This window comes from Drosophila obscura, unplaced genomic scaffold (genome assembly GCF_018151105.1).
Source record: "Drosophila obscura isolate BZ-5 IFL unplaced genomic scaffold, ASM1815110v1 contig_186, whole genome shotgun sequence".
NCBI classification, from domain to species: Eukaryota; Metazoa; Arthropoda; class Insecta; order Diptera; family Drosophilidae; genus Drosophila; species Drosophila obscura.
In genome coordinates this window covers 5,035,552-5,049,263 of record NW_024542774.1, presented here as the reverse complement: position 1 = coordinate 5,049,263, position 13,712 = coordinate 5,035,552, and the positions used below count along the sequence as shown (strand labels likewise).

The following is a 13,712-nucleotide window of genomic DNA, read 5'->3' as shown; positions in this document are numbered from 1 at the left end:
TATCCGGGATTCAATTTCGATTCCCAATATGCTCCACATAAGTGAGGGTAAAGCAGAAGCAGAAGCAAGAGCAAGAGCACGAGCACGGCTCTATGTCGAGTCGGACGGTAATCGTACGTGTGGAAAAGACTTCGGCACTGATTGCTGCATAAATGATAGAGCATGTGTGTCTGTCTGCCTGTCTGTGGGTGAGACTGACTAAGAGTGGAGGATTGTGGGTGTGGAGTGAGAGTGCGAGTGCGAGTGCCTCTGCCAGTGGCAGAGCAATGGAATCACTTACCACAGCCGATTCCGATTCTGATTCGCAGTTGCTATCAGCATTCCTCCATGCAACAGGGTTCGCAACCATCGACTGTGCAGGAGAGCAGGAGTGGGAGAAAAGCCGTTGCATTCATATGAAAATTGATGAAAATGCCAAAATATTTAAATCTAATTTTGTGGCAACCAGGCAGCAGCCAGCGGCACACACCACCCACACAGCTCCATTCAGCTTTGATTTTCGTCCAGTTTTGCCACTCATTTTGTAACACAATTTATGGCAAGAATTTAAATATTTTCACGGAGAAAACAATACAATTTACCCCATGAAAAATCAATCAAAAGGAAGAAGAATAAAAATGGAATTTTTTGAATGGTAAAAGTGCTTAAGGCAAGTGAAAAAAAAAACACAAATAATTTAATTAATTTACTTCCCATTCAGCTGGCGTCGTTTACAACGCGTTAAAGTTTTGTGTGTTTAAATGTTTCAAAAATTCAGTGTCATTCTAGATATTTTTCACTCATTGATTCAATAACAAAAATAGATTGTATGCAAAAAGCGAATACAATTTTTTGCATTGATATTTTATGCATTATGGATGTATAATGCGTGCCCCATTTACCTCACTCTGGAATGTGTTTTCTTATAGTAAGTACTGTCGCCTAAATGGGACCCAAAATAGAATTTAAATACCAGAAAATTGTCTGCCCAGCACCCGTCGCCCCAGTGCATCCAGGGCGAGGCGACATAACCAATTCCAGCGTCATTCACATTTGCTATTTGCGTTTTTGCTGGCCGTGTTGCTGTGTTGGCATTTCATTTAGTGCACAACTTTACATTTGCCTCAGCCGTTGTCTTTTCCACTTGCCGCTTCTCACTCCAATTTTTTTTTGCCGCTCCGTCACTGCAATTGCCATTTCCGCTTCCTGAAATTTGCCATTCGTTACACACAGAAGAGCACAACACTACACGGACACACACACACACACCAGGAGTAGAAAGAGCGAACCAGAGACTGAAAGCGAAACTCAAAGTGAAGCCGGGCGGGGGTGGGGCACAGGAGATAGGAGACAGGAGCTGGTGGCAGAAACAGAGGAGAGGAGAGGCCATTTCCCGCCTGCACCGACATTTTCATTTCCATGCTTGGGCGCATCGCAGCGAATCAATTATTCATCATCATCGATTAAGTAACAGGAGGCTTGCGCCCTTCGAAGAACCATGCCCCCAACACCAGCCCCTGCACCAGCATCAGCCGCAGCTTCAGACCCATCCCTGGTGCTGGTGCTGTCACACTTTTATTGTTATGATTTCTGCCGTCGGTAATGGGCACACTTGAAGGACTCCTCCTCTGGCGAGGAGCCGCAGCAAAGACAATAAGTGGACATGCTGGCCGGCGGGTTGCTCCATTTCGCGTTAATACCCAGTACATCTGAAGAACAGGGATATATTCGCATTCTATACAATCAAATTGAGTGGCTGCCAAAGTTCTTTCTGACGTTTTTAGCGTATCTGCACAGGGCAGGGCTGCCAGTATTCACAAAGTATTTCCATACGATATTTCCTTATGCAGAGTTTCCCATGCATTTCCCATTTTGCATCTCTTATGGATACAGAATACAGGATATACCCTGATCTAGCTTCCTGCAAGGCTACTATATGGAATGAGGACAAATGCAAGCGGCAATCTGAAGAGGGTATCCCACAATCGTTACTCTAGTTCTTGCTGAAGTGTCGGTGTTGGTGTCGGTTTTTTCTGTGATTTTAATGAGAATCGCTGGGTCCTGGACCGAAACTAAAAGCTGAGATTCATACACCCATATCCGGGCATGTCGCTGAGAATATAACTACGAATATATGAATGTATGTGTGTTTGTGCGGCCTATGGGAGAGAGCCAGACATATATCTGCGGAAACATAACAATACTCGTACATCGTACATCGCAAAGGGAGATATGAATGGGGGGGGGGATAGCAGAGTGAGAGAGAGAGAATGAACGAACACGTGTACAGTCGAAATGTGTGTGCCCCCCTCATCATTCGCTTCCCCGCCCCCATGTGCTTACTTTCGCCATTATCCATTAAACATTTATGAAAATTGCTTTTGGTGCAGTTTTATTCACTTTTCCGCTTCTTCACTTTGCATGCGGCGTGTGGGGAATCCAAATCCGCTTCCCCCCCCCACCACCAACACACTTTTCTGACGGACTCGGCAGCCAATCGGGAAGTCGGGAAGGAGAGAGCAAGAAGGCCGAGGCAGAGGCCAGTAAAACAATAAAGCTTAAGATTTCAATTTCCTTGGAGCTTAAAGCTGACTCTTGGCTTTTGCCTGCTCGCTCGCTCTGGCCCCCCTCTGGTCGTTTTCCTTTTCACATAAATCTTGCCAAGACATGTGCCTAGATAATCCAACATTATGAAAAAGCTCGCTACAATAAATATTCGCATCAATGGCGCCCATTTTTAATAGCCGCATGTTCAACGAGCTGCAAGGCTTTCCCCATAATGAAATATGGCTCAACCCGATGCCCATGCTACACGCCGCAGGCTCAGGGGCAGTGGCTAAGAATTAACTGTGGAGAGGCAGCTTCCTTTTTTTTGGTTGGGCAAAGCTACTTAAACTATCTATAGATCTACAATCTGTTCGTAGCTTTGCTTCGATTAGTCAACCAACGGAGGAGTAGTTGCCCCAGCGGTACACATTTGACGCCCTTTGGATATTCCCTGGCCAATTTTATGCCCGCCGCCACATCCGCCTCCTGAATGCTTAACTCATCAGCGGCCTGGCACTTGACAGCCCCCCACCTTCGTGGTGATTCCGTTGCTGGCACACGTTTCTGCTATCTAAATTTCAATTAGAGTTTAAACCAGCCGACGGGAACGAACTGAATTGAGTTAAGCGCCCCCCACCCACCCAGGGCGCGCTGGCTCAGATAGGACACGGCCCCGGCCAGGTAAACGTTGGAGGACTCCTCATTAGTTGCATGTGTTCATGAGCGGGGCAACATTTTTCTTGTGCTTAAATCATTCGGAGATTGCTGCAGTGAAAGGAAGTGGGCGTGTGGCCTCCCAAAACCTCCCACTATTACTCATCGCCACCCTCAAAAAAAAAAAAAACACCGTTCGCTGGAGTCCTTCATATATTTACAATATACATTTTTCTGCATTTTCTTTTTTCGGCGTGCGTTCGTTGGGAAACGGCGCATCATAAATTTGTTGGGTGGGATTTCGGTTGGAGTTCGGCTGTGGGTCTGGGTCTGGGTCTCTGCGAGGGATTCTTCTCTGAGTAACGATACTTAATAAACCCGCATCATTTTCCCATTTTGCACTCGCACTTCATGCGATGTTTTCCCTCCGCCAGTGGCACTTCCCCTGCCACTGCCACTTCCACATCCTGTTCCTGTTGCTGTTACTGTTGTTGTTGTTGCCACCAAATTACCTGTCATTTCGAAATTATGATACCAAGGAATCGCTGCTGGCTATAACTGAGGGAGGGCTCTCCGGACTTTGGGAACAATTTTTATGTTTATGGCTAAGAGCGCCCCCTAATTTTATTTTGTCAGCGCTCTCGGATACGCTGCCACATACTCACTCGTATCTCAAACTAATGCCAACGCCGTACGGAATGTAAAACCTTATGCGCATTTTCCGATTGTAATCTGTGAGCGGGAGCGGGGTGGAGGCCCATCCTGTCATCAGGCAAGGCCTCCTACATGCATGCGAGTTTTTGTTGTTTGTTTTTGCAACTTGACAGCCCCATCATTTCCCGTCGAATTGGACATTATGGAGAAGATGCCAGAGTAAATTCCACTGGCATTGAGAGCGACGAAGGACTATTATGGGATTTACTTTTTGTCCGAAAGCCGACAGATGATGTTTTGATTTGTGTAGAGAGAGAGAGATGAGCGAAGGCAGGCTGCAGGGAGGACACATGAGCACAGATTACCGAATACAAATCGAAAAATTTACTAAAAATATACCGGGCATTCGGAAAAACATATTCCATTAAGTTGACAAAAAATTATCTAATTATAGAACTACTTTATGTACAAGAGATTTAGTGTAAGGGGAGGCTGAGAGTAAATCAAACTGAAAGAGAAAGAATTATCGAATAGTAGTTTGTCATGAGTCATTTATTATTTATTCATTTATTGGTTCTGCCCTTTCCAGCAATGTTTTTAAAACTTATTCCAGGCAGAGGGTGTTAGTGAGACTGGAGGCTGCTCAACCGAGCAACAACGCAAATCCCGGATGAATCGCATTCAAGCAGTAACAAAATAGTTTTCAATACATGATTCCCAATTAACAGGTGACGGAACGCGAACTACAAATGAAAACATAAAACGTACAGCAGATCAACACGATGGAGTCGAAGCTCAAGTAGAACCCAATCAATCTGTCATATACCCCGAAGAACCGGACAAGAAGTCGGTCGAGCGTTTGGCCTGCCTCGAAGACAAGCAAATTTCAGACGAATCCGATCATAGAGCTTCCACAAAAATCATTCAGATGGCAGGATTCAAGGGCAATGCAACCACCTGTGACATTGTGCAGAATATCCTGATTTGGTATGGCATCTAGACCGGGGTACTCCCTGACAAATGTACCAAGTGCCTACAGACAAATCTTAAAATTATGATAATTTCTATTTGTTCTTCAAGCTTACCGCCATTTAGTCAGATGACAAGGGGCCAAAGCCAGTGGCGACTAATGACGAGGAGTCCGTTCCCATATAGGCGGCTGGTGGCTGGTACCATTTGATGTGATTCAGCTGTGCCCCACAGACCCATTACGCTTTGAAAAATTGCAAGCAACAAAAACCTAATGACACCAGAAGTAGATATACGTAGAGGTTCAAGACATAAAAACCAAATTGCATCTTTCTGGAGGACCCATTCCATATTAATAGAAATCAAATGAAACTTTCCGAAAAATTTGTTAAATTTAAATTTGTGTGAATTGTTAGTTTGTTAGCTCCACTGATCTTGTATTGTAATAATAATAATAATTATATTTGCTTAGATATTTATGAATTTGGATGTGGTGTAGGCGTAACAGAAATTTTTGGGGCAAGGCTTGCTCATGTTTTTACAGCTGTAGTATAAAATTGGGGGAATTTAATGACACATAAACTCGCCCCCGAAATGTTTCAGAATTTGATTTACATATTTCAGAAAATTCAAAAGCACATCAAGTGGGTCAAGCACGCTGACAGGCTGACAGAGAGAGAGAGACAGAGAGACGTGGAGACGTGTTGATATTGCAAACTTGTTAATTAGCCAAAATAAATTTTATTCACAATTAATCTACGCTAACTTATGAGATACTCGTATTCGTACATTTACACAAAAATACTGGCTAAGGCCAAAAGAATTTCTCACTTTACGGAGCTGCTGAAGTTTTTCTCATTACTCAGGCAATTATTGCAAATGGTGCAGAAGATTTGCTGTGAAACGGATACCGATTTGGTGGTTACAGCGATTATTAGCGATCTGTGTGGGGTTTACTCACTGGAAGGGATGAGCGTGTGCCGCCGCCAGCCTGCGAGGAGCCGGTGCCCTCGAAGGTGCGCAGCCACGACTTGATCACATTCGTGGGCGGTGTTTGGTAAATGCTGAACTGCTTCTTGAACAGCCTCTGGGCGGCACTGATGGAGTCGTTGCTCTTGTAGTAGGCGCGTATGATGAACGCCCGGTGCACACCCGTCCACTGGTCCATTTTGACTGTAAATGCAAAATGCAAACTGCAAATGCAAAAATTGCAAACGTGCAATCTGCGCCATCCGGCGCCAACTGCTCTCCACCATGTGTCTGCCATATGTCGTTTTGCGCGCTGACCACAAAAACGGCGGCTGGCAGCACTTCCGGCTCATGGTTGACATAAAAAACGCTCTCTCTCATTAATATAAGCAAATAGTTGACAAAAAGAATCCATATATATTCATAATTATACTCGCATACTCACGAGTACCAGCAGATCTAATTGGTCGTGTAGTGCGGCGAAGGCTCTCGGGCATGAATCTCGGGCGTGCTGCTAAAATTATCCACGGCACGGATGACGCGGCGTATGAGCAATATTAAATTCTTGTTTGCTTGTCGCAAAATAGTTTTTGTGGGCGGCAGCGGCGTGCCGCATTTAAGTTTCAAGTGCAAATTGTCTTCACGTTCAGCGCCGCTTGCCACTGCCACTGCCTTCTGCGCCACTGCCTTTCTATCAATCAATCAATCAATCAATCAGGCGTGAGCATCATCATTATGCTTCATCAGCGCCCCCCACCGCACCCAAAATCGCAGTCATCAAGAAAGGGCGTGACTGTGGGTGGGCCTGGAATTGTTGTGCAAAACCTAATCCACTTGAACTCATTTAAAGTTTCGCTACAAGTTAAATCCTCGCTGCGATCTGGCAAGTTGGTAAGCAGTTGGCACTGGCAAAGTCTTTAAGCCATTCGCTTGTCTCCATTGCGCGTTCTGTAGATACACTACCAACTAGGGGTTGAGTCGCATGGACAGATATGAAATATCATTGTGGAAAATGTACACCAAATTCTATTTTTATTTTCACTGCTCCACTGGAAGCCAATTAATTCGTGTACATATTCTATACATTCTATTTGTCCCCGATTCATATTGATTCAGAGAGTGTATTCAAGTTTTTTCATTGGGAAAATGGTTTGGTTTGTATTTTTTACAGTCTTTTGCCGATTTTGTTTTAGAGATTTTTTTTGCGAGTCTCCATTTTGCTGGACCATCGAGCACGTAACTGCAATACAATGCACGGCCATCGAATAGATGGATACAGATACATTTATGTAGTATCCGTTGCTGTTGTTGCTCTTGTCGCTTCCGCTGTTGTCGTTGCAGCAAAGTTAGCAAATGTTGCTGTCGCTTTGCCATTTACACAGGGATCTGCCATCTAGTGGGCGGCAGGCAGGCGGATAGACAGAAGGCTGGCAGGACCAGGAAGGCAGTCATCCATCCATCGCACGTCCAGCCAGACCCAACTCCACTTGAGTGTTTCTCTGTGTGTATGTGTGTGTGTTTCTGTGTGTACGTGTGTGTGTGGAGGGGCAATGGTTTTTTTTTTTTTGCTGTCTCTGCTTGTCATTTTGACACCTTCATTTGCTCCGAACATTCAGCTCCAGTCAGGCCGGGGTGGGGAGGCAGTGATTCTGTTTGCTTTCGTAACTTTTTTATCCGCCTTTAGTGTGTGTGACTAGACGTATCTGTGTGCAATTCGAGAGCATCATTTTTGGTAAAAATTCGTTGTTTAAGGAAAATTCAGTGTTGGAGTGGTTGAGGTTGCTGCAGATCCTACAGTGTAACAAGGAAGAATATATCAAAGGAAAATAGATTTTGTTAATGAATAAACAATATTATTCGTGAATTAAGGAGAGGATATGCCATGATATTTTCTTACAGTATCCCGGAATAATCCCTCAAGAACCTGCCAAGTCTGTTTCTATCCACACGTAGTTTTCTTTTGTCCAAGCTTTGCACCGCCACTCTCAGCCTCCACCACCCCTTTAAGCCCGCTTCTTTGGCTGTCAAGATATTGTAGAAAAATGCCGGAAAAAAAAAGAAATCTGGCCAACAAAAAAAAGCAAAAAGCAACAATGCCAAGACAAATGATCCAATGACTGTGTCTCACTGCACTTTGGCCCACATCAGCGGGCCTGGGCCCCAGAAAAAAGGGAAAAATCTAAAAGGAAAACGTATCGGGCTCGGGCCACACGGCCCGGAGCTGTCTCAAATTTTCGTTAAGTGAGCATTTTTTTTTTTGTTTTTTATGTAAAGTTTTGGGCGATTGGGTGAGTGAGGTGGAGCCAACATCTAACACTTTTTGCTGCTGCGGACGCTGACGATGATGACAAAGGGCAGCGCATGGGGCAAGCTCTGAACTAGGTCAAGACTTGGTTGCTTATCTTTTTCGGTAACTTTTCGTGGAGTGCGACAGAGTGGGCTCCGGCACATATCTTGGAGCATTCTTCAGCTGTGAAATTAGCAGGCAACTCTTATTAAATTTTTGCATCGCAAATGCTGCAAAGAAGGTCAGGAGTAGGGAGGCAGGGGATGCTGGGCAGGGGGTTGCACACGCCATTCAGGCCGGACGCTTTCATAAGCGATTCACTTTCCGGCAGGGCCGCAGATAAACACAGACATACACACACACAAACACATATACAAAATGCAGGGGGCGAAATTCAAGGAGTTGGCTTGGCTGTAAATCTGTGCTAAACAGGATGGCAGGCTCCGGCAGCTGCAGCACAGCACAGCATAGCGCAACGGAAGCGGATGTGGATGAGGATGCAGCATGAGAGAGTGGAGGGGGGGCAGGGACTGCTGCTAAGACAGCAGCGTGGCACGCGCGGTTGCTAGGCGTTGATAGCGGCAGCTTATCAGCTTCGTTAGAGCCAAGACCAAGACCGAGAACAGGAGCCAGGAGCTGCGCCCGCTTGCATCCTGCTGGGGGACACATTGCGTGTGCGGGCATTAGCGGAGCAAAAGGAGCATTCGATTAAAGCGTAGGAGGGGGAAGTGCCTTGGTAGGGGTTTCCATTGGAGCTTGAAAGTCAAGTGAAAGTTGGTGGCAAGGACGCTGCCACTTACTTAGCTGCCTCTTAAATGGGGTTACCTCACTTCCAAGGCGATTCTTTAAAGCGTAAGTCGCGGATTTAAGCCATTCAATAAGAATTCCTGGGAGGGTGAGACTGCGAAAATACCTGTACATGTATTTGTTTATGCACAGTTGACTGGTGTCATAGCAACCAGCTCTACATCCGTTGCAGCAATTGGTTCACATTTCAGCTATTCAGTGCAATTTAATTAAATCCAATTCTATTCAACATTTGAGAGTTTCATTGCGACGGTTCACTTCCTGCCCTCCATCCCATGACTGCCTCTAAGATGTCTTCGCTGTGAGATTAAACACCGGATTTAAGCTGAAGCAGTTGCTTTATAAAAAATGGCAGGTTGGGACCTGGGACCAGGTTGTCACCAAATACCATTTGTATATGGTTTTTACATCAATTCTACATTCAACTTTCAGCCAAAAAGCATGTCATGATCTTCTGAATCGGCTTTAAATGGTGCATACTTTTGGCTGCATTTGCATACTTGGAAAACATGCCACCAGCGTTCATTAATTGACCCCTCGTACGATATGCCGATAGTGGGCGTATACTTCCACCTGAATAAATCCGTGGAACGGTATATTCTTGTTGCACGATAAAGTGGCCTGCTATATCGAGAGTTGTAACGTCCAGGATTGACTTTCACTGATGCATGGAGCGGTTGAAAAAATATTTACATAAATACACATATCCATACATATGTACATGTACAATGTACATAGGGTTCGCAATATTCAGGCTCAATTTTCCAGGTACATATGTCTGTATATGGAGAATTTCTTGGCAAAGCTGCAACAAGTGAGGGTGGTGGCAGGGGGAAGCATCGACAAGTTGAGACCCACACACACAAAACTTGTGTACCCCATACGCACATGCATTCCAGCCATATGGCCATATGGCCATATCCATATTTTATGGTTCCAGCATTGCCCAGGAGTTGGGGCCCAAGGTCCTCGGGATTAAACTGCAGTAGGTGCCCATGCAAGTTTGCCCCGCCCACCCCCACCGCTAAGGATCAGCTCCCACTAAGCAGACACACATACACACACCCACACTCGCACATAGATTAAATAGTTTATGTTGTTTGCCAGGCAGCTTGTTGCCTCTCTTGTTGCACTGCACTTTGACATTAAGCGAATCGCCCCGTACACGGACACGGGCACGGACACGAACACGGACACGGCCCAGACCACGTAGTGGACATTGCCAAAAGAGAAGAGCACGGTATGGTATTCATGTGTGTTGTATGGATGGGGGTGGGATTGGAAGGGGGGGTAGGTGCTCCAGGTCCCGATATTTGTTGGTTCTTGTACGGTCTTTAATGTTTGGCCTCCAGAATCAAAGTGGCCTACGAGCGGCTTTTGTTTAACATCACCCCACCGCAGGTCTTAACGTACATACATATGTATGTATGTATGTATGTATGTACATATATACTGATTAGCTAATGGATACCCCGAACGGCAAGAACACCAAAACCTTTTACCAAGTTACCAAATAACTGATTTTATGTTGTTGTACCACAAGCTAAAAAGTTGGAAAATTGAAAAATTCATTTACGCAGACAATAGCCAGAGCATAACATCGCTCAAAACGTAAGCAACACTTTCGTTGGGTGCACACCAGGGTGATTAACAGTGAGAGAAAGTGAGCGCAGCAAACCAACTCTCTTTAGCCTGGCTCTCTTAAATGACACTGCGGAAATGTCTCTTTCTTGAAGCGTAATCTTTGATTGCTCGAAAGGTAACAACTTTATTGTTAATTATTATTATCAAAAGATTGGCGTGCAACAATTTGAAGCGACAGATCTACTGAATCTTCGCTGGAAACCCTTCCAAAACCCACTCACAATCAGATGCCTGATTATTCCGCAGTTTGATAACCCTTGAACCACTGTGCGCTGTTCAGCGTCGAATTTGAATTTTTCAGCGTCGTTCTCATTACAACATCCAGAGAACGTAAAGATAGAGAGAGGGAGAGAGAGAGAGCGAGCGAGAGAGTACGAACACCAACACCAAAGCGTAAATAACGTTGCTACTCTCTTGCCTACTATGTCGCTCTCCCTCTGTCACGCTCGATGTTGTTGCTTTGTTGCTCTCTCTCTCTTTGCGTGAGTGCGGATGTGTATCTGTGTCTGGTGCGCGTGTCTGTAAAGAGAGCGTATTACAAGCGCACTTGCTGCTACTTTTTCGCCGTTTCTGCTGCTGCTGCGGGGCAGCGCACTCTCGAAACTCACTCTGTGGCGCACGGTTTAACGGTTAATTTGCTCCCCAGAAGCAGAAATCAGCGAACGACGGTCGTCACCGAAGAAAAGCGTACTGAAAAGCATCGCATCGCTGTGCCGCCTCCCATTCTCCCCCCGCATTGTAAGCGCTACGAGACAGTGTGTTATTGTGTGCTAGTGAGTGTTGGTGTGCTGTGCAGTTTGCATACACACAGATACGGATTTAAATTAAATACTTTGGCTTAATTAAATACTTCCGCGGCATCCATCGTCGTTGCTGTGTCGCTGTCGGCGTTGTCTACGGTTATCGATTCTCGTTGTCCCGCTCACACGCACGCACGTTTGTTCTTGTTTGTTGTGTCTCGCCGCAGTCATCGTCGCCGTCGAAGTCTCAGCGTCGCGTTTTGTCAGTGTGTGTTTGTGTATGTGTGAAAAAGGGCCGCCGCGGCAGAGCAAGCAACAAAAGAAGGAGACTGTGGAAAATAGTAAATAAACCAGGTGCCGCCGCTTGAGGACAGGTGCAAAGAGCATATCACAACAGCCAGCAAAGGTAAAGCGGCCAAAGAGGAAAAGCAGTTGGTTGGGCGCTGCATAACGGTGAAAGTGATTTTTCGCAATGAGTGAAAGAGCATTTGTGTGAGTGTGTGTGTGTGTGTCTGTGAACAGTTTTTCCCCCATTTGCTTTGGCCTCGCCGTTCGCGCTGGGCGAAGAAGCAACAACAAATGTTGAACAAGAAGAAGCAGCAACAGCAGAACTGGTAGCCGGAAGATTTTTCTGCGAATTGCCACCCACGAAACAACGCCACAAAAAGGGCCAGAAGTTACTCTTCTCGCGACGGCGCATTGATTGGCTCTCTCTCTCTTTCGCTCCTTGCTCTCTGTGGCACGCAGAAAGGTAGTAGAAACGGGCGCGTGGCAGCAGAAAAAGTAGTAGATTGCAGTTTTCGAGTTTTGAAATGCAGCCACGCGTTGCGTTGCTGCCTCTCTTTCGCTCTGTGGCGTGGTGGTGATGATTGCTTGCCTTGCCTTGCCTTGCCTTGCATGTCTCTTCGTGCTCTCTGACTGACCACCTTGCAACCCCTAAACACTATGCTCTCTCTCTCTCGCTGCGTTCCTTACCTGTGAGTGCGCCGTCTCTGTCTGGTCTGGCGCTGTCGCTAGCCTTCGTGTCCCCGCGCGATGCTCGTCCGTGTCGTGGCTGTGTTTTTGCCTCTCAGGCTTTCATTCTTGCATTCGACTGACAACAGAGCCTAACGGTACTAATTTTCACTCTGTTCGTCCGTTCGTACTTCTGTTTCTCAGAAGCGAGAAGTGTGTGAGTGGTGTTTTGGCACTTTGCGAAATACTTATCGAATATTTTGCAGTGTAGGAAAAGCGAACTGCAGGCCCACTGGCAACTCTGCCACCCCACGTCCCGAGCAGTCTCGTCTCTGCGGCAACCCAGCAGAACTGTCAAAAGCAGAAAACAGAACGGCACAGAACCCCATTCGCACGTCCGAACACTGAGAGTGCAGTTTCCTAAATTTTTGCGGTTCCCTTTTGTTCAACAATGTGAAGTTATCCAAAATTTTTACTCGAAAGCCAACAAAACAAAACAAAAAAAAAAACAGCAAAAATAAACAATAAAAAACGAAGTGAAATCCAAATTAAAAATTGAGAAATTGAACTGAAAATCACGGCCACAGACGTTGCATCCAAAAATTTACTGTTGTTGCCGCCGCGCGCCACCATTTTGTAAGCGAAATGCGAAAAGAGAGAAAGCCACAGCAGAGTGGAAGTGGATGTGGAAAACAATCAGTCCGTTGCCGCCGCACAAAAACAAAATAGGAAAAGCGCCCGTCAGAAAGTTCAGTCCTCCTTTTACCGTTGCCGTTGCCGCTGCCGCTCGCGTTCCACCGTCCATCGTTCCCATCGCTGTTGGCTGTTGCCTGTTCCCGGTTTTTCGTGTGTGTTCCATTAATGAAAAATCCACCCCGGCGCGGATCCAGAGCGCGCCCCCACAAACAAAACAAAGTCAGCCAGCAGCAGCGGCGGCTCCGTCCGTCCGTCCGTCTGTCTGTCGCCTTTTGCCCTCTGTCTGCTGTGCGTGTGTGCTTTTCTAGTCTAGATGTGCGTGCGTGTGTGTGCGGACGGGATGGGACAGGCATTTTCCATTTTCCATAAGGGTTGCACCACACACACACAGAGGCGGTCGAAAAACTTTTCAAGTTTACTTTTACGCGATTTCCACAGTCGTTCTGCTGTTTTTCTCTTCATTTCCCCCTAACCCCCTTCGCTTTTTACAAGTCACTCTGATGTTTCGGCCATTTTTCCCTTCTGTTCCTTCAATTCCTTAATTTTCGGTTTTCATTCCCTTCTGTTCTCTTTTTCTCTTTTGCCTTTCTTCTTTTTTGTTGTTTGCCGGCGCTTTTCTGCTCCTGTTTTTTTTTTGACAACTTTCCGAGGGTTGTTAGATGATTTTGAGAGGCTCCTCTTTTGGTTTTCCTGCTGATTAATGCGTTCCGATTGATTTCCAGTTAGAAAGGATTTTTCGTTCCAATTATTCCAATTGGACATGATAAAATATGATTTATTTGTTCTCTGTTATTAGTTCATTTGGTTTCAAT

At 45.8% G+C, this 13,712-nt stretch overlaps 4 protein-coding genes across 22 annotated transcripts in view; 2 read left to right on the top strand and 2 right to left on the bottom strand.

Annotated features, from left to right (window-relative positions):
• Positions 1-791: 791 nt before the first annotated feature.
• LOC111080834 lies at positions 792-5,234 on the top strand. 2 transcript variants are annotated; one of them, XR_005967768.1, is made up of 3 exons: positions 792-907; positions 4,424-4,821; positions 4,915-5,234. XR_005967768.1 is itself a non-coding variant. In XM_022376678.2 (3 exons), the coding sequence occupies exons 1-3, from the start codon at positions 847-849 to the stop codon at positions 5,012-5,014; spliced, it is 420 nt and encodes a 139-aa protein (XP_022232370.2). In that variant the 5' UTR covers positions 792-846; the 3' UTR covers positions 5,015-5,234. The 2 variants fall into 2 exon arrangements, 1 of the variants encoding a protein (XP_022232370.2); XM_022376678.2 differs by having other exon boundaries at positions 4,563-4,821.
• A 230-nt stretch (positions 5,235-5,464) lies between these two features.
• LOC111080835 lies at positions 5,465-6,002 on the bottom strand. The gene is made up of 2 exons (XM_022376679.2): positions 5,765-6,002; positions 5,465-5,699 (listed from the first exon to the last, which is right to left on the bottom strand). Exons 1-2 carry the CDS (start codon positions 5,969-5,971, stop codon positions 5,631-5,633), a joined length of 276 nt encoding a protein of 91 aa, XP_022232371.1. The 5' UTR covers positions 5,972-6,002; the 3' UTR covers positions 5,465-5,630.
• Positions 6,003-6,562: 560 nt separating this feature from the next.
• On the bottom strand, positions 6,563-12,523 carry LOC111080832. Its single transcript, XM_022376676.2, is given in 3 exon segments — positions 6,563-7,098; positions 7,100-7,563; positions 12,226-12,523. Coding segments are annotated over 2 exon segments (267 nt in total). The 5' UTR covers positions 7,166-7,563; positions 12,226-12,523; the 3' UTR covers positions 6,563-6,897.
• Positions 11,103-13,712, top strand: part of LOC111076408 (heterogeneous nuclear ribonucleoprotein L) — a 107,298-nt gene continuing 104,688 nt past the window's right edge. For 6 of the 18 annotated variants that reach the window (XM_041593341.1, XM_041593338.1, XM_041593337.1 and 3 more), the window contains exon 1: positions 11,125-11,656. The gene's annotated coding sequence lies outside the window, so the exon portion shown is untranslated. Of the gene's footprint in view, positions 11,657-12,610; positions 12,841-13,712 lie in introns of those variants that run through there. The other 12 variants (XM_041593331.1, XM_041593332.1, XM_041593327.1 and 9 more) reach the window with 8 other exon arrangements.

Coding starts and splice junctions, on each gene's coding strand:
- LOC111080834 (XM_022376678.2), top strand. CDS start 847: ATGCATTATGGATGTATAATGCGTGCCCCATTTACCTCACTCTGGAAT. Junction 908..4,562: donor CTGGAATGTGTTTTCTTATA/GTAAGTACTGTC, acceptor CCCAATTAACAG/GTGACGGAACGCGAACTACA. Junction 4,822..4,914: donor GTGCAGAATATCCTGATTTG/GTATGGCATCTA, acceptor TTGTTCTTCAAG/CTTACCGCCATTTAGTCAGA.
- LOC111080835 (XM_022376679.2), bottom strand. CDS start 5,971: ATGGACCAGTGGACGGGTGTGCACCGGGCGTTCATCATACGCGCCTAC. Junction 5,700..5,764: donor GCACACGCTCATCCCTTCCA/GTGAGTAAACCC, acceptor TCCGTTTCACAG/CAAATCTTCTGCACCATTTG.